A 27,959-nucleotide genomic window follows, 5' to 3' on the forward strand; every position below is an offset into this window, starting at 1 on the left:
ATTTTTGAAGAAACACCGCAATCAAAATTGTTCTTATTCAAACATCTTTTTAAATCATTTTGGTTACATTTTAGCATGGCAAGGCTCCATCAGTCATTCCACTATAGGAAGATATTACATAGGCAGTGAGAGAAATATCTCAGTCAAACCAAGGACATCATGGTGATCCATACCACCACCTGATTTACTTATAATGAGTTCTGCTCGCGTCAGGATCTCAGGAATTTTCCAACTATAAAAGAAAAAGGAACATTTTTTTTTTCAAATCATGGAAAATTTATACTCAATGTTTCTTTCTGTCAAACCAGCTGTTTTCTGTCAAAAACATGCAAATAGACAAGTAGACAAACATCAGAATTGTCGATTTTGACACGAATACATGCATTCCTTTTTATTCACAAAACCAGTCCAATTTTCTAAACGAATACAAAGATTGGTTATTTTTAAAAGCTGTAGCTACCCAGCAACATAACAAAATCATGAAAATATAACAAATAAACAAACAAATTTAAAAAAAAAAAAAAAGTAATCTTGTCTCAGTGCGTTCAGTAGGGTAGACTCAGAGCAAGTGCTGTCTCTTAGTGCTATTGCCCTGAGCATTATTGGCACATGCTCAGTAGGGCCACAGTAACATAAGGCTGCCAGTTTCACAAAAGGAAAAGTTTGGAAATGCAGAGGAGGGCTGATTGAGGGGATTACAGTAGTGACAGCTCTGGCGAACAGCATCTTCAACCCGGTGAAGCGTCTCTGGAGATCCGCCCAATAACATGACTTTTTTTTTCAGTTTAAATCCGAAATGAACATCACAATTTGAAACATTTTTCTTTGTATTCCAAAGACAACCAGCCATCTGTCTCAAAACTAGACTCTTCAACCAAAAGAATCAGAAAATAGACAAAGGGTTTAAGTAACGCAATGGTGAAGAATTACAATAATGTTTGCCATTAGCCACTAGTTTTGAAATATAGCTGTAAATTTACATTCTCTACACAAGTACTGTATCTTTCCACACATGAACAACATTAACACCAAACACAGAAATAAGTTGATTGTCCACACTCAGTCCGTCATTTCTGTTTCTGGCAATGAACAGTTCCATGTTTAAGCGACAGAAAAAAACCTGCTGGAAAAAGGACAAAAGGTACCAAAATGGAAACATAGAAAAGGGAATGAAAGTTGCCATAGATGCTTTTCTTTATGCTTCATTTTTGGTTCAAGGAATAAGTAGGTGCATCCATTACCCGATTGATTCTTTTTTTTTTCTGTTTTGTTTTTTTGTTGCTTTTTTTTCTATAATTTTATTTGTTGCTTGTTTGTTTATTAGCCAGTGTCTGTTCCGGAGACAATCCAGGAGTTGGCATTGCACTTGATGGCAGAGCTTTGGGTAGGGAGTGGAGGAGGAGTCCTACTGGAACCACCGGAACGCCGCTCCTGTAGGAAGCATCACCTTCTTGGAGAAACAGAAGATAAGCAGGGGAGGGCAGGGGAGAGGAGGGGGGAGGGAGAGAGAGAGAGAGAGAGAAGAGGAGGTTGGAGTTTTTAATAAAAAGCAGCACATTTTTAAAAGAGTTTGCAAATATAATCCCAAATCCACCACCTCACTGAAATGCTTCAATTTCTTCACACCTTGCCAGAGGTGCAAGTTTAGGGCGAGAGCTAATGACTATTTGGGCGCTTGTTTTTTGCTTAAAGGAGAAGTGTGCGGGATCTCAAGCTGTTCTCATGCATTGTTCACACGTTATCAAATAAAAAGTAATACACCAAAATTCAGATATATATTCCATGTAATGAGGAGCCATTAATTTGGGCCGTGATCACGTGACCAATGCGCTGACGGGAGTCAAGAAGAAATCAGTTTCGAGCAGTCTAGTTAGGAGGTAGGTTGGGGTGGTGGGATGCATCACAAAACACAAGACTTAACCCCCTGAGACTGGTGTTTGTGAGTCATTTTAAGGTACGTCCTCACCGTGTTTTTTTTCCCTTAACATAACCACAGTGACTTTACTTGCCTAAACTTAATCATGTTTTTTTCTAGACCAAACCTCCGTAACTATATGTTAATTACGTACGTCGATGTAAAGGACGTACTGTCATTCGTGGGCTGCTAATTCAAAGGATATCATACAAACTGTGTGTCAAGCGTGAACTCCAGGTTAGAATTTCTTTTTTGTTTATTGTTCAGGAGGTTTTTACCAGAAGCCGAATTATTCGTAGAGGCCTCCTGAAAAAAGCAGTTTTATGTTAAAAATCAGTGTTTCTCAGCTAATGTTTGGTTCACTGGAGACAGGTCATTTGCCAGCACCCGCTAATGTGTCTATTCAGTAACTTAAGATCCAGATGTTCAGGACGCTTTTACTAAGAGCCGAGTTATTCAGAGAGGCCTCGTTCTCGCGAAAACAAACTGACCAGATGACTTAAACTGGTAAAAACACTGAATAAATCAGTTTCACATTAAAAATCTGTGTTTCTCTTATGCTGTTTGGCTAGCCTAGCACCTGCTCATGTTTGCTTATTCTCTGATAACTAAAGACCTAGATGTTCAGAGGGTTTTGACTGGGGGCTGAATTATCTGCAGAGGTCTCTTCCTCTTCTAAAAAAAAAACAAACCCAGGTATTTAAACCGGTAACATCACTAAATGAAGCAGTTTAACATTAAAAATGATTGTTTTTCCAATGCTGTCCGGCTTGTCGCAGAGGGGCTGCTAACTGCGGGGGCCGATGTGAAAACACGCAAACGCAAATGGCCCTTTCTAGAGCCAGTATTTGGTTTGTCCGTTCCAGGTTACTATGGAAACATGGCAGTGGAACATGGCAAGCTCTGTGGACGAGGGCTCGATCCCCTATGTAGATATAATTTTAAGATAACGAAAACACAACAATTATAATTTTCAGGGGATTATAAACCAAAGAAAACAAACTTATTGTACTGCATTCCATTTCTGCCAATATATTCCCCTAAATCTTACACACTTGACTTTTAAAATGTAAAAACCTGAAGTTATCAGAGCCCAGAGTAATTCTTCAAATTGCTTGTCTTGTCTACCAAACCAAAAGCCAAAAACATTTCATTTGCTATGTTACAAAACAGACAAAAGCAGATAATCTTCACATTTAAGAAGGTGAATGTATTTTTAGTTAACAAATGCCTTAAATGATTAACATCCAACAACTAATCAATTAACTTCTATTCCACTCTTTTTCCCTAGATGAGTTTTATGTGTGAAATCTCTACATCCTACATTGTCTGGCCCAACAGCTGCCCCCCTTCTCTCTCCTCAGCAACAGGAACGGGCTTCAGTCCTGGCTTCACACAAAACCCGATATGCCACATTTATTATTTAGCCGCCACACGCGTTGCTCTCCCACACCATCATCAATGATTGTGCCGCTCTCACTCCTCTCTCGCTGTGGTTATCTGTGCCTCTGATTGCACCGAGCAGGAGTGGCACACATGCATGTAGCTCCAGGGCTCAGCAGCGGCCTGCCAGTCAGGAGATAGAGAGGCGCTCGCGGTCCCTGGAGCTGCAGCGCGGCTGGCGTCCTGCAAAGTGCAACTCGATTCTGCAGCAGCACGGATTCTTCCGTTAGCCAGCTCTGCCTGGAGCGAGGCAGGAGGAGCTCGGCAAACATTTATGCACCCACACACACTCTCGCACCGAACCAATATGTATTCAAGTACAGTCACACACCTCCACACACAGTGGCACGTTAACCGACACTCACAATACACCCCCGAAATCACACCAAACAGTGAGAGTGTTAAACTAAAATTCTCATACGCGGTGGATTCAGATTCAGTTTTCCATCAGACGAGGGTTTAATATGTAATTATATACACAGCCATACAAACAACCACATCCTGGATGTACAATATTCACATGCCCTCTAAAGAAAAAAAAATCAATCTGAATTCTAATTCATTTTAATGACAAAATATGGTGTAACCTGAACATAATCAGACTCAAAATTTTGTGCGTCTTGTTGCGGCACTCTCTCGCACAGCTGCAGTGAATTTATGAGTTTCTCAACAAAGGCGTCAGAAGCAAATAGGCCATTAGTTCGGAGAAGTTTGTTTGAAACCAAAACAATACCAGCCCTAATTACTTTTTCAGGCCCACTTAAACCATTCCTCTACCCTTGAATCAGCGGTACAGTGTTCTTTTTGAATGCTATTGTTCATATCTGGACATGAAACTGAGTGACAGCGGGGTTCGTGCACTGCAGGTTTCATTTACTTTCATTTTGAAAGTTAACTCCCGCTGACAAAACTGAAACATTTTCGCTCGGGTAAAAAGACTTCAAACAAGGTAATTACTCCGGTGATCTCAGCCAAATATAGCCCACACTGTGCTTTATTTGTTAAATTGACTCAATCGGGAATAATCTGACAGCAGAGACACTGAATGCCACAGTGCTGTTCGTAGCCCACATATGCATGTGCCAGTTCACATCAGCCTCTCAACTTCATATCAATTTATCAAAATTGTTGCAACATGTTTTGGAAATTCTTTCTGGCTCAGATGAATATTAACACGGACCACAAACCTGGAGATATTGCCAAAATTATTATATATTCTGTGTGTTAAATATCGTTGGCCTGCCATCCATTTCTGTGATGACCTTTCTACAGCAGCGCTCAGCTGTTAAGAAGACAGTCAGAGGGCAGCAACATCTGGCGCTGCTGCAGATGGCAAAAACCTGGTAAAGGCCGGACTGACCATGACGTAATGTGTTGGAAAGAAAAAAAAACAACACATGCTCTTGAACTGTAAATGCTGTTTTTTTCTTCATTATCAAACATGAGCAATCAATGGAAAAGTGGCAGCAGTTCAGGAACAGAAAACCTCTTCCTTCACCAGCACTGATTGCTGAGGTTCAAACGGATGGAATCCACGGGTGTGAAGTGGCCAATCACTATAATCGATGGATGTGTTTCTTCAAACAAGGCTAGCGCATTTGTCTTAGCATAACACAAACACTTTGTGTGTGACCTACAACAAAAGCAAAAGAAGGAACTAACTTCCTCTTCCACCACAACCTATAACGGTCCTTCGTTGTTGGGTGTTACTGATGCAAATTCCTGTAAACCACTTTAAGCCATCACAGATTCCTTTATTCGCCCCAGGGCGCCAAAGAGCCTTCTGGTTCTTGTTTTCACGGCTTTATCATCAACAATTGTGAGGATTCCCTTATGGACTCCCACAAGAAAGAAAAGAAACTTACAGAATGAATCCAATGCATCTCTTCATGCAGCAGTGCATGTGGGATGTTACACTGTCTGCTGCTCACACGGAGCAGAAAAGTAAACCTTTAAAGCAGCTGCATCAAAACACCAATGATTTCCAGCTGGCATAAACACTCCTGTTTGTCTGGCTGAAGGGGTGAAGTGTTTTCCTAAGCCTGATCTCCCTTCCAGAAGTCAATGAGGATTGATATGTAAATACGCTGCTACATTTTCTATCACTGAACCAATACGTACATGTCGTAGCCAAGGCAGGAGCATAAACACACACAATCTGATCTATTAGTTCAACCCGTAAATCCTGTATTTATTATATTATACACGACGCATCAACGGTATAAAAAGGGCTTCAGCTGATGATCACTTTCTAATCAATGAATCTGCAGATTATTTTCAACAATCAGTTGACCGTTCTGTCTTTGACAGTGGCAGAACTTCCTACAGACGGCACAAGTGGCCACCCAGAGCCCCCACTCATTTGTTTATTTTTCAAAAAATGTGAATAGAAGTAAAATAGGAACAAAAGATCTAATGATAACTCTCAGTCTGTAGTGGAGGAACCATCTCTAGTCCTGGAAGTTCACCTTAATGTGTTCATCACAGAGAGTGATCATCACAGTCAGAACATGATAGAGTACTGATGGTGCAGTCGAGTGAGCATGGAGAGCGTTAGAGTGAGAGAAAATGAAAGGTAAAAGCCATCCAGAGGGCAGCACAAAAAAAAGACAAAATTTGCAACTTTACACATACTGTATTCTTGCTTAGTTTGTTATTTAATAATAGCTAACTTGTTTCTTTGTGTAATTTTTCCAGTTAGCTCCTGTTCTTGTGATTCATAAATCTAAATAAATATGGCGGTGCCATTGGAAGCTTGCCTCGGGCGCAGAACCTGCTAGGTCCAGCACTGGACTTTGAAATACTAAATGCTTTGAAACTGCTGTTAAAGTAACGGTTATATGTAACAAAGATGTCTGAAAAACAAGTATTGACATCTAGACCTGTGGTTCCCAACTGCTCAAGCCACAAGGTCCAGATTCCTCCTTTGTCATTAGTTCAAGTTCCACAAATTAAGTCAATTATCATATATTCAATTCGATTTCACAAAATGTAAACAATGTGTAGAACACAAATAGATAAAAATATTGCAAGAATAAATAAAAATGTCATTTCAAGATAAAAGCCGTGCCCCAAATTTTTTTGATAAATTTGGCATGTTCACAAGTCACTTGTGGTCTATTCAGAAATGACCCACGGCCCACTTTTGGACTGCGACCCAACAGTTGGGAACTATTGGTCTAGACAACTTTTGATAGTTACAAAATCTGTGTTCACTAAATGGACTTTAACCATTTTTTCCTTTTTTTTTTTTTGGTTTTACCAAACAATAGGGCTGACTCTTTTTTGTGTACAGGCCTGTTTGCTTAATGCACTATAATCCAGAAGGCAGTCTCCAGCACAGCACCTCACTGCCGTCTCCCTCTCTTTTTGTCTTCCTTACCCTCCTCTGTCCACTTTAACTTGTCCCTCTGTCTGCCCAGCAACTTGCCCACACATCCATGTGTCTCGGTGTCAGTCTGCGTGCCTGTCAGTTTGCATGAGCCTCTTCTGTCCTGACTGTCTGGTGCACGGTGTCTGGGAGGCAGGAAAGACCACGAGGGAATACGCTACTCCCATATCAACGTCTGATACTGGCAAAGTGGCCCCCAACGGACAACACAAGCATGTTTGGGTGTTAAATGATAACAAAGAAGCTCAGTCTTTGACACAACCAATGAATTGTATTAAAAAATATATTATTCTTTAGGCAGAAAAAGACTTAACTACTGTTGTATCGTACCATATTTTCAAACATCGCCCGCCCACTGGTACAGTACATCCTGAACGTACGTTGACATACAAGTAAAAACAAGATACATTACAACTTCCTAACCCTGACTCCTTCGTTCTCTCTGTGTTGAACACCATCGCTGAGACTGACACCACTGGAGGGTTTTCAGACATAGAGCAGAAAGGAACTGCCTTCCCACTTATTTCTCTCAAATGTAGCATTCCCAGAATAAATCCAGACATCTTCAGCCAGTGAGCTATGAGGTGGCAAAGGCCTCAGCATGCTAACTCCCCCTCACTTGCCAATTTTACGCTCCTCTTTGAGCTGCCATGAGCTTTCAATGGAAACCGTCAACACCCTTAAAATAAGCACACTGCTGCTGCTGGACTGCACTTGTGTACCGACGCGTATACGCGCACAGGCTCGTACAAACATAAACCTCCATGCAAATGCAGAAAAACAAAGCCAAACACTCTTTACTTGCACACGAAAAACAGTCAGAACCATCTGACAAATTGACCGCAAGACACACGTTAAATAAGACATCATGCCCCTTTAGAGATTGCACACTGAGTGTAACAGCCGCAGCAGACGGGGACGTGCTGCTCTATCTTTGATTGGAGGGGAATGTGACACTCAGGGGCTGTTTGAGCTACAGCTGAGGCTCACTGCAGTTAACCGCGGACTCTGAAAGCCAGGGCCATCTTCTTTCTGGCACAGGTGCTGCTCATGTCACTCTGAATATACATTAAACAGGAATTTCCCTTACAGCAGCCTTGTTTACACACAATAAAAAATATATAGGGTAATTCACATTATTACATCATCTACGTATGGGATTTACTGCTGAGCCTTCGCTCTGTCCTGATGCAGCACATCCTACATGAATCTCATCCTCTGACATTTAGCCCGCACTGATGACATCACGCTCACTGACAGCGCGGCCCAGGCCATATTCTCTGATCTAATCACCTGCTGAACAAGAGCTGTTGACTTAATAACAAAGCCATTCGAGACAACTACTAGACCACTAATGGGAAATGTATGAGTGCATGAGGACAAATAAAAAGCAGGCAAAATTGAAAATGCTGTACTGCTGTCAGAGCTTTGTAAAGGAGAAAAAAAACACTGATACAGTGGTATTGTAGAAAATCAAATTTGGGGCAAAGAGATAACAGGTTGCGGAAGGTTTCTGGACTGAATGAGAAAATTGGTCTCATATTGAGGTGACTCCTAGTTACTATCCAGGTGTGGTCTACATTTTGTCTATGGTGTTGTTATGCACACGTCAACCCTTTAAAACCTAGAGAGACTTCAGTTTTTTGTTTCATTCAGATGCTTTTCTCAAGTATTTAAACCTTTCAACCCTGAGCAAATTGGTGCAATTTCTTTCAAAAGCATGGGAGAAAGGCAATGAGCAACTTGGGAAGAAATGTTCCACATATTGTAAGAAATTTGTAGATTTAGAAAACGATTTTTAAGAAGCCAGGGAAAAAATGTCTGGGGAAAAAAAAGTAAAAAGCTAGGAAAAGAATGCATTTTTACAATTACATTTTTACAAAATTATTTTCAATTTTAATTTTAAGCACTTTTTCCCAGGCAATTTTGTTGCTTTTTTAAAAATCTTTAGTTTTCCTTTCTCTCTCCCTCTCTCTCTAATTTTCAGGTAATTTTCTTTTCTTTTTAACAATTTCTTGATCATTTATGGGTAATTTCCTCGTTTGCTGCTCATTGCCTTCTTCCTATGTTTTTGAAAGAAATCAAGCCAATTTGCTCAGGTTTCAAAGGGTTAAATTTACTTTATCATTCAGGATTACTTCTACTTATATGTCAACATTGAAATGGACACATATAAAAGAGGGGATTGAGGATCCTGTGGTAGAAAATTGTGAATATCTAACACTTAGTTTCCTGCAGTCTGGTGAATCTATATGCAGAAATCTGCATCTTTGCCGAGGTGAACAAAGAATCGAAAAACTGAGAAGAATTCTTGATGAGATGAAGTCATAGGAGGTCACAACAGCAAAACTATAAAACATCTAACATCAAAACTAATATCCATTTACAAACTCTTATACAACTGGTGCGGAAAATCCAAGTTTCATTTATCCACGAGTATGCTCAATACTTCCAAAACATATGCAGTTATGCTTAAATTATACTATTAATACACTTCTGCAGTAACAGTCTCAGGCATTATTTTACACCTGAACTGTTATGGGGAGTAATGTTTTAAAGTGTTTAAAATAATAACATTTCAGCAAAAATGCATGTGTTTGGGAAGCAACGAGCATACTACTGGATAAATGAGACTTGGATTGTGCTGCATGAGTTCTGTGAGAGTTTGTAAATGGATGTTTTGATGTAGTTTTGCTGTTGTTAAACATTGCTCCCTTTTATTCCAATTAATCAAGAATTTTCCACATTTCTGGATTCTTCCCTCACCGCGGAGGAATGCAAGAAAAACATTTCCTTCACATATTCAATCTAACTCGGGGTGAGTAACTGACAAACACATTGATAATTGGGGAGATAAGTATTCCTTTAAAAAACAAATTTAACAGTGTCAGATCGTTTTTCAAAGATGTCCAAAATGCACTGTTAGGAACATGACTAAGAGACTGTTTATAAGGTGACATCAGAGGAATATTACAGGGATTTCTTTGTCACTGTTGTTTTATTTCATGCTGTGGGTTGTCAGGTGGTTGAGGTCATGGTTTGATTCATGCTTTCTGTGTGGGTAGATGCACAGAAGCTGCACACTTTTGGCACAGATGTTTTTTGCCTCTCCAAGCTCATACCTAAGACATTTAGTCTGTCTGTGCCGCTGAACAAACTTTTAGCTCTCTAAAAGAGCACTGCATCTTTGTTTATCTAATGTCTCATTTCATCTGTTGCACACCTAGAATACGCTTGCTGTTTTCTCAGTTAATGAGATGTGAATCACTAATGTATTTTCATCCATTTCTACTTGGTAAATGGATCAACTTTAGTGAAACATAATCCAGATTTCAGCCAAGTGAATTAATAAAACTATGTTGTGCTCTGACTAACTAGTTTTTCCACACAGTTTGCTTTTGACAACTACACCAATTTTGTGCAGACATCAAAATGACGGTATGTAAAGAAGTGTTGCCCACACAGCAAGCGTAAACCTTTAAAAACACAATATTCATTAGTCTGCTATTGTCATACTGTACACGTTAAATTAAGTTTCAAGCAGAGATTAGGTGTCTCATTTCTGGCTTGAAAAAGGGAAATCGCTTGACAGACACATTAAATAAATTAGCGAGTACTTTAAGATGTCAGGAGTACAAAATGTGATCAAGGTACAGTAATTACAGGACGTACGATTACTAAAGTCAATAATCACACTGCTAATATACTTGGTCCTTGGAGGCTTGGCAGGTTTATGGTACCCTGGAGTTTCCTTGATACGAGGTGGCCACTGGCAACATCACCAGGCTGACGTTTCAAGCAGTATGATGACCTATATCAACATCAGCACTCATGAATATTCAAGCCCCCTTGGGTTTGGCATCACTGGTGTGAACGACTGGTATTAGGCTAACTGCCATGACAACATCAATTGCAAATCATAAATTAAAATTAAATTCCTTTCTGTTGCAGACGTTGAGTCGTACCACCTACATAGCGAGCTGACACATTACACCATTTTGGTGAATCATCAACAGAGACAAACGAAACCTCTCATTATTTGCAGCCGAACAATACAACAGTGAAAAACAACCTGCTGGCTCAGACACATCAGTCTCAACTTCAAAGTCAGGTGTTTTCAACCATTATGGTCTACACAAATCCTTCAATTTTGCACCATCAAAAGGACCTTGCCACAATTCTTGAATGTCTGTCACTGTCACACAAATCATGTGTGCTTTTGATTATAGCAAACAATATTCAAAATTTGACCTTTTTTTAACTTTTTTTTAGGTTTTATGTAATTTTTCGAAACTTCTTTTCTTTGTGGTCTCAGACGCTATTTGTTTCCATTTGTCAAAGGTAGGAAAAAAATGTTACCAAGAACATTGTACAAATTAGTGTAAACATCAATCTGTGTTTTCACCTGCCTTACAGCACAATGACAACATATTTCTGACAACAGTTTAAACAGTGTTTATCTGTCGATGTAGATAAACAGTCATTACCTACACTGTGATGGATTACCTCATAATGCCAGACATATCTCCACAGTACCACCAATCACAGTTGCCTTGGGTGACAATAAGGCCAGGATGCAGCGAAGGTGCAAATTTGTGATAAATTTGTGCAGACGGTGAGATTTTTGTTGTTTTATAAGTTAAGTGAAGGCTACACTGTGCGACATGGACCTTAATCACCTTTGGTACGACACCAAATTTGATGTATGCAGACTGTGTGATGACAACACCTACTGAATGGCAGGCTATGACCCATGTCCACTGATGTCAACACACATAAACAAAACGTTGCCAGTGTGCGTCATCCATCTATGAAGTCTTCAAAGCAAGCCCTTGCTATAGTGGCATTTATGTGTGTCGAAAAAAGTGTGGTGGAGGAGGAGAATGTGGACGTGGTCGTGGCTGGGGGAAAGGGGCCAACTTGGCACACGGGTTTTGCAGCAAGAGCTCAGAGTAAGTGTTAGCATCTATCAGCATTTAGCACGCACTAGCAGAATTACGCTGATCAGTGCATCATTTCATGCTGCATTAGTACGTAGGTCTTAACAGCAGTCCAAGATATCGTACGTTTCTTTCACGATGGTCTGAGAAAACCCAAAATCACACAGTGTATACCGGGCTTTAGGAGGGAAACATTTTTATGTCGGGAGATGAAAACTGTCATTGAAATGGCTCATTCTCTGCAAGAGAAAATTTCATGAAAAAACAGTGATGAACATAGGACGACATTGTGATTCAACTTAAATTAAAAAGACGGAAAAAATGATAATTGGTGCCCTAAAGGTGAGGAGCTCATTGGCCTCGACACAGACGGTTTGCTGGCTGTATGTGGCTCTTGTAGTTAATTATTAATGATATCACAGAAGCTCATGTGAGGTAAAACTGATCAGTGTATTGGTCAGTGTCACTGGCACATGCCACTGCCAGGGTACAAAGATGTGACAAACCAACTTTATCTGGCTGTGTCAGAAAATGGATCAGCATCAGGCATGAGAGTCCTGCGAGACAGAGTGTGGGGTTGTCGACTTAATCATGGAAGATCTTTACTACAATTCACCGAAAGAACAAAGCAGGCGCACGTTATTGCACAATCCACATCTTCATGAAAATGTGCCATTTTCAGCCTGTAGGATGTTAGTTCGGAGGTTGTTCTTGTTTTTCCCATAGCAATAGAGATTTAGAAAATGGTAAGATATTTATTTTGAAAAAAAAAAAAAGCAACACTTTGATGTTATTGACAGTTAAAACATTAGATAAAACTAAGTTTAATTTGTGGCAAAACATGTTAAAGATTCCTGAAAATCCATAAATTAAGCTTATTTTGCTTTCAAAATGATGTCACACTATTTCACTCAAATTTCTCTGATAACCAGACCATGCCCTTTAAGGACCACTTTGCAGTGGATAGCTGAAGTCAGCACATGGAGATTGAACAACCAACGTTTCAGCCCACAAACAAGCGGCTAAGCTGTCACCCGCGATCAACATCAGAAAGAGAAAGAAGTAAAGCCATTAGCAGTTTGAAGCACAGATCCAGTTTGTGTCAATTAGACCAGAGGCCTCTCCACTGGTTCATGTTCACACTGTGTTACACATCTATCAATTTATTACGCAATGCCAAAGTGACACCATTATCCATTGATCACAAAAAGTTTATTTCCTTTGAGATGGAACATCTGCTGAGATTGATTTCATGATTGGTCGTTCTGTCATCACAGCCGGGGTTAGTTAGGCCACTGAGTGTGACGGAGGTAACAGACAGGAAGTTTGCAGGGCCATTTAGATGAGCAGGAGTGTCACCGGAGAGAAGGACAGCGGCAGCAAAGAAAGAGGGGGGGGGGGGGGGGGGGTGTGCCACACTGACACCTGGTGCTCCAGATGACAGCTCTGTGGCCAGATGGACCTTGTTACATGCACACACACACAAACATACCCACGCATGTACACACAAACACATACTGTACACACATTCACAATTACTGCCATTCTGCCTCCACACACACGCACACACACACACACACACACACGCACACACTTTTTTTCTTTGCGATTACAGCATATTGCACAGGGAAGATGGACATGTGACTAAACAGAAAATGCTCCACTGCAGAGTGTGTAACCTTTAGTTTAAGATGGTAAATTAGCCTTCAAATTGAAAGATGTGGGCAAGGTGATTGTGTGGTTATGGTGGAGAGATTAAAGGTACCCCATGGTGCATGCTTACCCTGCACATACCCACCACACTCCTCACCACCTGTCATTTCCCTGCTTGCGGAGACATCACCGCACCAAAAAAGCCCCCTCTACTATTCCCCTTAAAGGGGAATGACATTCAGGTATGACCCAGTGGATGTTATTTGTTCTTGTGGTGTTTATAGAGCTCTCTGGCACTTCTTAAAAACAAAGTTCCAGTGCTTTAGTGGGGATCAACTGTTGACAAATTCTCACACAGCGCATGCAGTATAATCCAAGCGTCATTTATCCAGTCAAATGCTCAGTACTTTCCAAACACATGCATTTTCACCAAAATATTACTATTTAAAACATTTCTGCATAAAAAGTGCCAGGCACGGATGCTGTGTCTTTATGCAAAAGTGTTTTTAATATTTAAGTTTTAATGAAAATGCATGTGTTTGGGAAGTACTGAGCATTTGATTGGATAAATGACACCTGGATTATATTGCATGTGCTGTGTGAGAGTTTGTCAACAGATTTTTTTATATTAATTTGCTTTTGTTAAAGGGCACCTCCGTTTACCTCAATTCATGAAGAATTTTCCATGTTTTTGGATTCTTGGTTCACAATGGGGGCATGGAAGAAAAAAATGTTTTCTACACATGGTCAGTGCAACCTGGGGTGAGTAATTTATGTAAAAAAATAATAATTTGGGGGGTGAAGTATTCCTTTAAAATACAACCTTTACAGTGTCAAATCAAGTGCGTACATACTGTACACATGATCACAATTACTGCCACTCTGCCTCCACACCCTTTTTTCCTTTAGGATTACGACATATTCACAAGGACTGACATGACCAGAGAGAAAATGCTCCTCTGAAGGGAGTACCCTATGTAATCTTCAGTTTTTTTGTGTTTGCAGAGCAATTTTCCAGTTCTTCAGTGTGGATCAACACAATTTTAGCTCCCACAAGGACAAACCTACAGCTTATTTCGGTGGTCTCTCATTTAGCATCATATATTTTTAGTTTTTTGTTGTGGCATCAAAGCTCTGCAGTAACTCTTTGGATCTCTTTAAGCTAATATTTGGCGGAACCCTACTGAATGACCCACAATGCAACATCATGACCACCACCCCACTTACCTCCAGAGCAGCAGAGGGCTTCTTCTTCAGTTCCTCACATTTGCGAAACTTGCAGATCTGGTGGCCTGTTTTGCGATTCCGGCAGCTGCTGCATTGCTCGCAGTTAATCCGCCGTCGGCAAGGTGGGCACATGCCGCAACGTTTTCGCTTCTTTTTACCGGAGTTGATCGCAGAAGCCAGCTCGCTCTGCGCAGGGTACTCGGCCAGGCCGGCCATGTGTAGTGCGCTGTCCGCCAGAAACACTCCAGCCGGCGTCATGATGAAAAGCCCCGGGTTGAAGGGGAAACCACCCCCTACTCCATATGGGAAGTCAACAGGACCACCTACGGCGTCCGTGACAGACGTACCCTCCAAGTCGCTAGCCCCCGAGCCTGCGTCTCCACCGCCAACTCCCACTCCCATGCCCCCAGGCAGGAGCATGTGCTCCATACCGGCCCGCTTTAACAGTGCTGCTGCCTGAGCAAAGTGCAGCAGGCCATTCTGTCCCTCCAGAACCTGTTCTAGGGTCCGGTCCAACTTGGCTGTCGTGAGTGCGGAGACAGTGGGCTGGGGCTGCGGGGGTGGCTGAGGCTTGGCCGAGTGGCTCTTAGTCTCACTATTGTCCGTGTGTCCATTGGTGGTTGCAGAGGGGACCGCTGTATACTGGGAGAGGGTACGGGACTTCTTAAGGCTCTTGCTGAGGGGCTCACTGATGATGCCACTGCGGTTCCTGCGCTCTATAACAGGAGAGTCCTGTTTGCAGTTACTCCGCTCCTGGTCCTCTGTCCGGCCCCCCTCCGACAGCCCGCTAGACATGGTCCAGAGCGTACGTGCCTGGGTTAGGGGTGAGGGTGGAAAGGGGGCAGGGGTGAGCGAGGAGAGGGAGCAAAGACCTTTCCTCGGTCCGTTCTGTTGCTCCAGTGAGAGAGGAGCCTCACCTCGATGGACCAAACAGCCAGCCGACAACAGGCGGGCCCCGGAGCCTTCTGCCCGCACTACAGCTCAGCCCTCATCCACGTTCTTCCATGGGCCATCTGGAAACCTTACACAGGGAGAGAGGAGAAGTAAATTACTCATCCATGATCACTTCACCAAAACACTCAAGCACAGAAATATTTTCCTGTTTCTGTAAGTTGAAGGTCAACTTAGGCAAATGCAAGACAAACTCAAAAGAATACCACTTTTTGAGTTGACATGGTGGACCTGTCAGCAAACAGTTGGTTATTTACACACCCAGCAGTTAAATAGCAACATTAGCATTCATTTGGAGTCATGTTTCTGCCCACATGTCAATCATTAGTCCAGTATTCACTCAGTTTTAGCTCTGTTTTGGGTCTCTACCAACTCCTAAAGGAAATGTCTGGCTGCAAGATACTTCTGTATGTTTATCAGCTTGTCACTAATAAGGCTGCAACTAATGATTATTTTCATTGTCTATTAATCTATCAATAAATTTCTCAATTAATCGATTAGTTGTTTGGGTTAAGAAAACAAGTGAAAATGGCAGTGTTTTCCAAAGCCCCCGATGATGTCCTAAAATGTCTTGTTTTGTCCACAAACCCAAGAAATTCAGTGTGGAGGAGTAAAGAAATCGGAAAATATTTACATTTAAGATGCTGCAATCATAGAGTTTTTACTTTATTTTTAAAATAAATAACTTAAACCAATTAAATGATTATTGCATTAGTTGGCAATTCGTTTATAGTTGACAACTAATTGATTTATTGTTGCAGCTCTGTCTGTTGTTTGGTGCTGAGCAGGTAGTGTACATGGGTTTAGAGCTCTTACTGCAGAAAAAAAAAATCAGTAATAGCTGCTTTAAAGACATTAAGGTCATATGCCTTAAGAAAACTACCTGCCCAGAATCACAGTCACTCAATTAGCAGACATCGCAAAGCCAACAACCCCGTCCAGGTGAAAAATGTGCACACATTTTGACAATTAACAAATAAAATAATATTTCATGATGTAAGATCAGGCAAAATTTGTGATAATTAAGCAATACGCAGCTGTAATGTTCTTCTACAACAGAAGTCAGTGACACTCACACACATAGCTTACGTAGTCAGTTTTCTTAACATTTTCAAATGTAGCCCTGAAAACTTTGACCAACATGTTCATTTCAAATTCAAGCACAAAAATAAAATCTGAGAACTTGCATTCTCCCTCTAATTCTTCACACATCATTTGACAAACCAAACTTCTCACCTTGGAGCCCTGGAGCTTCTGAGATTGGTTGGCAAAGAAAAGAAATTGCGAGGTCGGGAGCCTATCCTTGCTATTTAAGCCTGATAAAAATCAAATTAATTGTGTTGTTTTGAGGGTAAAACCTTTTATTTTTTGCAAACCAAGGAAAATAACAAACTAATGGGTATTTGTTTTATGCTCTCAACTGAATACTGGGACTTTTGTCCAACTCCAGCTAAAGGTGTATGAACATTTCACACTTAAAGCTAAAATTTTCAATCCCAGAAACATGATTTTTTTGGAAAACATTTTCATTAAGAAATGCACAGTTTCTGCTGTAATTAGAGATGTGTGAACTTTAAGGAGAAGTCTTAATCTGTTACCTCATTACCTGCTTGGAAATGGTACCCAGATGAACTCAATGACCTTTCAATCTGCTGTTGGTCTATGTTAGGTGCGCACACAGCTGTTTCTTCTGTCAGATTATTTTATATTTTTATGTTGAATATTCATTAAAATAAAAAAGTATTTATCAGTAATGTCCTTTGTAAACACATTAGTCATATCTGAGGCCGTCTCTATAAATAAATTGTATTGCTGTGACTACAATTTAGTCAAGAAATGTTGCATTTATTGACTAACAATTACATGCTCATTGATCTGAGTGCACGACCTTGTGATACAATATGTGAGAAAACAAATATCTGACAGTCCAATATTAGACTCTTGCACAATAATCTGCTGAAAATGTGGCCAAAACAGCAGTGACAGAACAAAGGAGGCTGATTTTCTTTTTATTAACTTTGGAAGTCTTTCGAGTGCTATTATTGTCTAGAACATATTTTCTATCCCATTACTTTTAAATACCAAACCTGTAGAGCTATATCATTTGACAAAATATTAGCTCAAATAGAGCGGTGGGGCCGATGAAGAGGGTTCACCAGGCCAGCAGTGAGAGACTCCGCACCGGATAGAGATGCATCCATCCATTGGCTTTTAGCGTAAGATTCCTGTGACTGCTCATCTATGAGAAGAAAAACTATGCTGCTATTCTCCTGACCTGTCCATGTTCACAAACAAGCATACCACCTCCCACAGAAAAGCTGAGGAAATGGCCGGGCCAGTCCTTATAAGGGAAACAAAGGGAAAGGGAGGGGAAGAGGATGGAGGGGGGGTGTCTGTGCAGTGTGTGGAAATTGGAAGGCCAGAATTAGTGGGAGGTAAAGCTTCAAAGGCAAGAGCACAGCCCCCACATTCTCACCAGCTCAGGGGGATGTGGCGCCAGCGAACCAGAGCCAGCTCCGCAGCCCCTCAGCCCCATAGTTTCAGTTTCTCCCACTACAGCACTGACCAGGGTCCGGTTTCCCGAAGGCATCTCAAACTAACTGCATCTCTGCTCAGTTGTGGTTGAATGCATAACAGCACTGCAAATCATCAGAGTGATACATGAGGGTTTTGGTGGTTTTATGGAATATTGGACCTGAAATGATGTGTTTAGTGGTCCGTTATGAATATATTCATGTTGTTAAAGGAGATTTTTCATTAAGATTTTAATATAACGTCTCAAATGAGCTCTACGGAAGCGGTGCAACTATGTAAAGTAAATCTGGGTATCTAGTTGTACAACAGCACTATTTCTTGATTAATCATAGCCTGGGAGAACATCCAGCACTGATCCAACTGCTTCATCAATGCTCTAAATACAGTAAATGTGATAAAAGACTTGAGTTTTCCACATAATTAATGAACTGGCACATTATCAATAGCTAGGATAAATGAGCTTTCAAGTCGTCCACAAAGTTGGCAATCGTGGCTCATGAAAACAGTGTAAAAAATATCACCGATCAGCCGTAACATAATAATTCAGCCGGGGAGCTATTACCTCAGCAGCCTCACAGCAGCTCACGTGCTGATGACACCACTGTTTTTTTAAAAAAAGCGAATAAATATAGCATGTGTTCAAACTGCTGTTCTTTCATGATTGATGATTATAATAGTATAGATGTGATTACTTTTTACACTGCTGACTTCACTGGCATCCATCCCAACAACATCAACTGTACAAAGACAATGCAATGACACATACATCTGCCCATACATATCCTCTTTTTGATTCTTCAGTGAGTTTGATATATTAACAAGAAAAAGCCTCATTTGTATTGTAGCTGAACGCATCAGTGTGACAAGTATGACTTTGGGCTAGTGTAATTCAGTCATTAAAGCTGGGGTAAGCAGTTTCACTGGGCGAAAATCCGATGATAAACATATTCTAATTCAAGTAGTCTGAAAGAAAACTAGACTTTCACCTCCTCTGGGCCCTCTTTTCAGACTGAAGGAAATCTGGCACATGACAGGAGCCTTTGTCCAATCACAAGTCGTTCCAGAGGTGGAGTTTTTTATTCTATTGGCTTTTTTACAAATGCAGATGCATGTGCAGCGTGTCCTCTGACTCAATCCCCGCCACTACAGACCACCTTGCCAGGAGGAGAGGGAGCAGCAGCTCTTGAGACTGACCCCCCAGTCAACTAAATCCAGCTAGTGCAAACCCCAGCTTCACATGACCAGACAGCCCTGACTCCCCACTGGATCAACAAACTTTCTGTTGCTGCCTTTACACAGCTTAGACCTAGTGCTGCTCGCTGCCCGCTCTCAGCGTGGGGAAGCAGTCCAAAGAGGCGTGAAGTGAGTGGTGAGCTAATACTGTAAAAAGAATAGTTTTAACTTAAAGAGAATGTTAAAATAAATGAATTAAGTTGACTGCATTTAAGATAAGTTGAGGTAATTTTGTATTGATTTAACTTGTCTTCTCAAATTCAGTCAACTTGAAAAATTTATGGCATCTGGGCATTAACTTTTTTAAGTGAAAACAAATGGTTTATTATTACAGCATAGCTAATTTTTGTTTTATTTGTTGTTGGATAGGGAGAGAGAGAAGTAAGGAGGGGCGGAACAAATGTGCTTTATAATAGAATAAGATTAAATAAAATAATGTATAGGAAACACTTGGCTTAGGACAGAGAGGGGACAGCTGATGGAGGAAGGTGTATTTTCAAATTCTGCTGTTTTTTTGCATTTTCTAGATTTCTGCCAAACCTGGCTTTAAGACACTTCTCAGTGCTAATAAAACCATGCTACATTTGGAAACACAAGCAGATAAATGTGATAATAAGACATGGAGTTTAAGTAATTGGCCAAAAGCTTTCCTATGACTTGAAAAACAGAAATGCATTAACTCATTTTAATCTTTTTCTAAATACTCATAAGAAAACATTGTTTGGTAGCAAATGTTTTCATTTCTACAAATCACTGACTTTTTGTCACCCGACAAAAATTACAAACGGCACTTTGGAGTCAATATTCTATCACATAGTCAATATCAAAACTGCCAAACCAGTCTTTAACAACAAAGATATGTAATTTGCATCTTCCATATTTACAGGTTGTGCTTGCATCACACCCCATTTGTTGCTTTGATTTACCACAGTGTTACAAATGAAAGCATGTCCACATATTTTAGCTTTACACTCACCCACCTCTCTGCAGTGTGTGAGTACATCTGCCTTCTATCCATACTGACCTATCAGTCACACTCCCTCCATCATTATCAACCCTGAGCATGGCATATAGTCTTAGGCTAATCACTCTCCTCGATTTCCAGCGTCATGGCTCTTCAGATTCCTTTGCTACATCATTTACAGAGGAGGTTTTATGTCCTTATGTGAACTGTCTCCTAAACCACAAGTGCCTGTAATACTGAGAATGTCAATGCCATACTGCTGAAACCAGATAATTGGTGTTGTTTTGTCCTTTGAGCATGTTTACTCAATTTCCTGTGATGTTATAGACTCAAAGGGGACCTATTATGCTAATTTTCAGGTTAATACTTGCATTCTGGGTTTCTACTAGAGTATGTTTTCAAGCTGCAATGTCCAAAAGAAAAAAGCTTCCTCCCCATATTGTCTGTGCTGGGACACCTGTATTCACCCTCACAATTCATAAAAAAGCCAAATCTGCTCTGATTGGTCAGTGTCTCTGGGTTTCCTGTACTGTATGGAGTAATATAATGGCACTTTCCAATGTGAAAAATCATCAGTTAAAGCTTTTAAATCAGGATCTTCAATATCAGACATGTTCCAGCAGGACTGTGATCTAAAATTGTGTATAAATTAACAACACCAGCAACCAAGATGTTTCGCTGTTGTTAGTATGTAGCTACATGCAGCAGCACTACTACAACAGCCACTACTCTAACACACAATACACTTACAGTAGCCCACTACTACTGCTATTATTATTAGCCATACCTCCACTTTTATACATATGATTATTAAGGCCACATTCATAAAATACAATATTTGCATGTAATATACATACTATCATAAACATTTATTAATATTAATGTCTATTACAATTGTTATGTGTTATGTTACTGTTGTTAAAGTATTGTGTTCTAAGTATCATTTTGTCATATATGACTGTAAATGTATTGTTTTATTATTTAGTATTGCATGTCTGTCTGTCCTTCTATCATTTTTTCCCTGTTCAAGTTTTTTTTGGGAGGAGTTTTTCCTTAGTCACCGTGAGGGCCCAAGGACAGAGGGATGCTGTAAGCTGTAAAGCCCTCTTAGGCAAATTGTGATTTGCAATAATAGTCTTTAAATAAAACTGAATGTAACTGAATTGAAAAATTGAATGATGCTAGAAAAAGTCTAATTATTGTGTTAGTCCGACTAAAACTGGACTTTTAAAATAAATGTACACACATCAGTCTGACTGAAATCCCATTAAGTCAAATTTCTTGAAGTCAGACACACACTGTAGAAGTGTAGCTCGACTGAACAGTGTATATAAATGTACTAAGCGTAGTACAGCAGCACGTTTACAATGAAAAATGACCAATAAAGCTTCTGAACCACAATCTTCACAACTGGACATGTTTCAGAGAACGAGATCCGAAATCAAAGAGAAGTTAACAACATCAGCAACCAAGATTATATGTTTCCCTAAAGTTAAGGGAGTAGCGCAGTAGCGTGTCTCTAGCAGATGACCGTATAAAGAAAAGTGTAACAAGCTGACGTCAGCTTGTCTTGAAAGTAGAAAAAAAAGAAGTAAAAACAGATGGAAACAGATTATCAGAATGGTCTGAAGCCTGAGGTTTGTGCTCACACGGATTACTTTTACATATGTTTACCTAATTATTTGAAACATTGGCCTCCTTGAACATTGAAAACATTGAAAAAATGATCATCTGACACTGTCACATTATATAGGTCAGTATGACAGAAAATAAGGAAAAGCACAATAGGTGCACTTTAAAGTTGCATTTTGAATTAAGCCTTACACCTCAGCTGTCGATTATTGCCCTGACAAGATCGCTGTAATTAGTAGTCACACATTAAAGCCTATAGGATCCGAGATTTCTTGCACCTCAAGCTGTCTCAGCATAAATAACAGGTGTAAATATTAGCTGTACCTCAGCCTGTCTTCAATATGCTGCATGGGATTGGTGGTAATAGAAAAAGATCTGATTATAAACAGTTCAAATGATCAATAAAGTCCAACAGCCTTTTTTTGGACTGACCAATCAACTGCATCTGGACCTTGCAGAGCGCATGTGCGGCTTCAGAGGCTTGATTGTAATCAAAACATCTGCAAAAATAAATGGTAGCTTCTTATTTAGGCAAATTCAAAACTGCAGCAGGAGCAGTAGCTGTGTGTTAGTTTGATGTTTTGAACTCTTTTCTTTGATGCTTGATCATCTGTATAGGCAAAACTGAATCTGTTCTTTACACTTTACGGAAAGTAATTCTGAGTGCTGGGCAATTACTCTAGTTTTAATGGTCAATAAGTCATTTGGTGTAGCCGACAAAATATTGACTGGCCTGAGGAGGTATAACACAACGCTCTTAATGCGATTAGAAATGTTGCTGTTCATTCAGCAAAGACACTTTGGGGTAATTTTGACATTCATTTCAGCCTTGTTTTGTTGAACCAGCTGAGTGATGTCAGCCCAGTAACTTTGTGATTTTGTCAACAGCTGATCTGAAGAAGCTGAGAATTTCAATGCACATAGGTTGATGCATGATGTGTGGGTATTAATTTATGTATAAAGCTTGATTTTGTTAAATCAACTAAGAACTGAATCCGGGGTTCACATTTGCTTTAGCTGTTTTGTCTGTCAGTGAGCATGTATACCAATTTTTGTGCAAATAGCCTCATGAAATGCAGAGTTGAAAAGAGTGTCATGTGAATGTGAAATGTGGTGTTTTTATCGAGATATTCCTGCTCTACAGAATACTGTATTGATCCTTTGAGAGAAATTCTGCGTTGGCTGTCTCCCTATTTGCTTCTTGACCATGCTGCCTGAAAAAAAGTTTCCCCCTTTGCATAAAACTTGCAGCTCAATATTAGTGACTTGAGACAAATGTTCAAATCAAAGGAAAAGTTACACATTTGGCTAAATACTAAATATGAAGCTACAGCCAGAACACAGTTAACTTAGCCTTAATCTTGGAACCCATCAGCTATCATCTGACAATGATAAAGGTCAAGGGTCAATATTTCGGGCTGATCTGGTGGGTGGGTGATAGTTTATAGTCCAAGACTTCTTTTTCTTGCCCTTGTGATTTCAGCTAATCTCTGTTAACAGGCAGATGAAGGCAGATACAATCAACAAAACAGCTCTCTCATTTTAGTATAGAGTATCAGATTAGGTTTTTGAATGCATTCAAAATCTTTTACTGTCACCTACAGGCTCTGCATATCGCTGCTGTCGGGCTCAAACCTCCTATCTCCAAAACTGCTATTTTTCAGGAACTAGAAAAAAAACACTGTTTTTTTAAAGGATTCAACGGAGATTTTTTAAAATACATTTCATTGGTTGAGAAATGGTAAAACCCACTGATAGACTTAGAGGAGGAGTTAATTTATGAGAAAAAAAAGAAAATAGTGAAATGTGGAGATACGAGGTTTGCGCCTGGCAAAGAAATATAAAAAAAATATTTTTATAATTTATAATAAAAAAATTGACCCTTAACTTAGCTTAAATACTGGAAAAAGACAGAAACAACAAGCCTGACTCGGACCAAATGGAAATGAATCTGTCTAAATCTGTTATAAAGCTCACTAATTAACACGCAATTTCTAGTTTGTTCAATATAATATAAAAAATAGAATATAAAAACCGAAGCGTAAAAGCGTCAATTTGCCATTCAACAGGGGGTCATTTGCTGAACTATTTTCTTAGTCATGACCAGTTGCCAGGCAACCAGCGGAGACTCCAGGAAGTTACTTGTCCTGGCCATGAAATGGTAACCCTCAGTAAAATGTCAAATGGACCTTTTTCACAACAGATTTTTTTTGACTTGTTATAGTTGCAAAAGCACAGGAAATGATGGCTAAGTTCAATGAAGTGTCCCAGCGACTACTCCACTGACGCACAGTACCAGGAATCACTTAAGTGGAAAACAGCCATCATTAATGCTAAAGGATACACCTGCGCTTTTACTAATATGACATGTAAAATGTCTAATGTGAAAGAGTTTTATTGTCTTTTTAGTTGACTGCTAGTGGTAGCTTCATACTTAGCATACAAATGTAAGTGGTACCAATCTTCTGATCTCTAACTTGCAGCATAAAAACGAATAGCACATTTCCATAAACTTTCCCTTGAAGCCACAAGGCACAGACATGATCCGTACATTCTGTAGACCTGAAGCAAAGCTGGTCATATAACGCCTCCACAGTGTGTCAAATTATTGTAAAAACCGTTCAAAAGCCCAAGAGAATATGTCAGAGGTTTAGTATATATGAATCATTGGCAAAATCTGAAAGCAGAGGTCTTCATTTCATGCGGAGCATTTAAAAAAAAATGAGCTTAAATCACTGGTGAATGAAGTGGTGTTTTAATAGATAATACTGTACATTTACGGCAATATAAATGATGAGTACTTCCTAACAGCCACAGCTGGGTGAATGTTGTCAGTTCTATGATACTTGTATGAGCATGAACAACTCATTTAACACTCAGCTCTCAGCTCGTAATAGCACCAAACTTTTAACAGTTTCCCCGAATAACCCGTTTGTATGTGCGCGTGTGTGTGTGTGTGTGTGTGTGTGTGTGTGTGTGTAAAAATTAATGTCAGTCCGCAAAATAGTGACAACTGAGTGATGGATGAATGGTTGGTTGGTTCAGTAGTTCAATAGGTTCAATCAATAGGTGATGGAGGATTGGAGGAAAGCATTTAGGGCCAGTTTGTGTTTATATTCCCTGTTATTTTGAGAGTGATGACTAATACTCTTATTCAGAACAAAAATCTGACCAAAACTACCAGGAATCTGTGATGTTTTTCTATCATGACTGCTTATACTGTATATACAACAAATATTGACTTGGGCCCCACAGTAAAATAATATTACACTAATGAGTTCAATGAAACACAGTGGTGTTAGGCCTGATGTTACATCAATAGCCCTGGATATAACTATATGCTATAGATTTACTACTAAAGAATAATAAAAAGTCTAATTGAAAAACTAAACTAAACTAAAAAAAAATCCCCACGTCTAATTATTCATTGTCATTCCATTTATACTTCCTACCACTGCTGTCATAAACACAAACATTTAACTACTTTTACAACTCTGAAGTATTCTGTACTCTAATACTAATTACTAACAACTAGGGCTGTCAAAGTATTGAGTTTTTGAATCACAATCATAGAATTTCAATACTTAACAGCAATTAAATTCCATTATTTTGCATTACAAAGCAGATGGGAAGTCCATATTGACAAGGTAAAGCAATTCTTACCAAAATGTCTTGATTAGGAATCATATGATAGCAAAAACTGCATGGGACTAGCATAAAGTGGGCATATCTGGAAAGAGGAGACTCCTGGAGACTCCTGGGTATCCATAGAACCCATTTTCATTCAGATATCTTAAAGTCAATGGTCAAGGGATCCCTATGAAATGACCATGCCGTTTTCCATTGCCAGAATTTAGCCTAAATTTGGAGCATTTATTATTCACCTTTCTGAGAAGCTAGTATGACAGGGTAATACAGGATTCCTCATGTATTCTAGTTTCTTATGATACCATTATTTTCTTTATCGCATTGCAATTAACGCATTAATGCTGACAGCCCTACTCATAATCAGTCATTACATACCTGTATATCGATAAATGTACTTAGTTACATTCAACCACTGTTGTCATAAATACATGAACTATTTTTGCAACTCTAAAGTACTCTGTGCTCAATACTAGGTACTACCAGCTATTCATATTTCTGTCATTACAATTCATAATTAATTTGGAAAGTAAGAAAAACTTTTTTTAAATAAATAATCAGAAAAATTGAGCTTGTTCATCACAAAAAAAAAAAAAAAAATCCCAGGGAGGGATCCCCCTAGACCCCTCCTGGTCCGGGCTAAGCCCCCAATGTCCTAAAATGCTAGAAATGCCCCTAATTAAACACATTAGTTAATTTAGTTTGATGAACACATATCCAAGGTATGTAACATTCTTTCAATAATAAATCCAAACTATTCACATTTTTTAAATAAACAATTTGCCTGAAGTCACATCAAGTTTTTTAGACATTCACCTCTTTTAGTGCATTAAATAACTCCTGAATAAGTTTCCTTCACTGACGTCACTGTATGCGCAGGTGCCAGGTAATCGCAGTCAGCTCTTTAACAGAGGTGGGAAAAATATTGTCTAATTTCCTGCATGGTTATGAGGCATTATGCCAGCCACAAACTCCGGAGCAGCTGACTATGAGAATACTTAATGCATTAGTTCAGGCGCTGCACGATGCAAATGCAGCGTCTCTCCCCCCTCCTGTCCAGACGCGCTGTCTGCGGACTCGTGTTTGTCTCCGGTGAGCTACACATTCTCTATTCCTCCCACCTCCTGTCGACTGACGCGCGCACACCGACACGCACACATGCACACACAGGCAGACGCACAGAGGAAGTTAAAAAGCCCGGTGACAATAATAACACTCGAGGCTTCATCCATTGTCCATAACCTGCTGCGTCTTATTCTCCCTAATGAGGCTATATGCACACAAAAAGTTCGAGGAGGAAAAACAACCACCGCCGTGCGTACTGTGACTTCAAATTATTCGCAAACATATGGAGCACTTGGATCTGCGATAGTGGTGGCGGATTGCAGAGGGGGGTTGAGTGTAAATCTCCGGGTAGCGCGGTGAAAGCTGGTGTACCTGGGAACTTTCTAATGATGCCCGGAGAAAAATAACAAGAATATGACATTTGGAATAAAAAAAATCTGCCTTTACGCGCGTGGAAAACTGACATTTATTTTCTTATGTTTTTATGGGGGTTAAATAAAAGTTTCAAGACACAGGTTGATGATCAGGAAGTCTGTTGTCAAATGTAAGCATGATCCGACTCTAATGCGCGTTTATCATTTCGCTCATTAACTGGAAGCGTCAAGTTTAGCGCGCATCATTAACAGCTGATTAGGACATCGCGCTTTTGCTTCGGTGTCCGTTTCTGGAGGCGATTTATTTAATAAAGAGAAATAAAGATTGTTGTTGAAAAACTGACAGCAGCTTGCAAAATATCCCCTTCATCCCAGCGCAGTGCCGGAGCATCATTACCTTTCCAATCACCGGCGATTTCAAAATGTATTTTTGTATTTCAGGAGTAAAAGCAGATCAAAATAGGTGGCTTTTGTCTGGACTCGGTGATCTATGAGCAGCCTATCTGCGGTAACAGCACACGGTCTGCAGCCGCACATTGGAGGATATAGAGGAGCCCCGGTTCACCCCGCTATAACTTGATCCTATATGAAGATGACATCCCAACTTTCAGCAGACTTCAACAAAGTATGATCCCCCCCACCACCATCATCATCACCCCTCCTCCCTCCCCTTCCATGTATCTGCATATTTGCAAACACGGGCCCATTTTATTCGCACCTACCAAAGCAGATCCGAGCAGAGGGGAGGGCTCCCACAGTCCGAGCGGTCCGTCTCTCAGCCTGCCGTGCAGAATGGTGACAAAAAAAGAAAAGGGGCAGAAAAAAAGCTTATTCTCCGAGAACACAATCCTACAGAGTGGCTGCCTGTTAATGACAAATGTGAAAAGAAAAAAAAAATATTCACCGTCAGTTATTTCGGAAAAGCGTACTTTCTCTGAGGCTGAACGCGTGGGTTCCCCCAGCTTTCTCGGTCCTTGCAATCCCACCTCTA

General features: G+C 40.1%; 1 protein-coding gene across 3 annotated transcripts; it reads right to left on the reverse strand.

Moving 5' to 3' along the window:
* Positions 1–361: 361 nt before the first annotated feature.
* On the reverse strand, positions 362–27,959 carry cxxc5a (CXXC finger protein 5a). 3 transcript variants are annotated; one of them, XM_042499494.1, is made up of 4 exons: positions 27,873–27,959; positions 27,691–27,748; positions 14,570–15,590; positions 362–1,447 (listed from the first exon to the last, which is right to left on the reverse strand). In XM_042499494.1, exons 3-4 carry the CDS (start codon positions 15,362–15,364, stop codon positions 1,406–1,408), a joined length of 837 nt encoding a protein of 278 aa, XP_042355428.1. In that variant the 5' UTR covers positions 15,365–15,590; positions 27,691–27,748; positions 27,873–27,959; the 3' UTR covers positions 362–1,405. The 3 variants fall into 3 exon arrangements, with proteins under 3 accessions (XP_042355428.1, XP_042355426.1, XP_042355427.1); XM_042499492.1 differs by having other exon boundaries at positions 362–1,450; XM_042499493.1 differs by having other exon boundaries at positions 362–1,450; positions 27,687–27,959.

Source organism: Plectropomus leopardus, chromosome 13, assembly GCF_008729295.1.
Source record: "Plectropomus leopardus isolate mb chromosome 13, YSFRI_Pleo_2.0, whole genome shotgun sequence".
NCBI classification, from domain to species: domain Eukaryota; kingdom Metazoa; phylum Chordata; class Actinopteri; order Perciformes; family Serranidae; genus Plectropomus; species Plectropomus leopardus.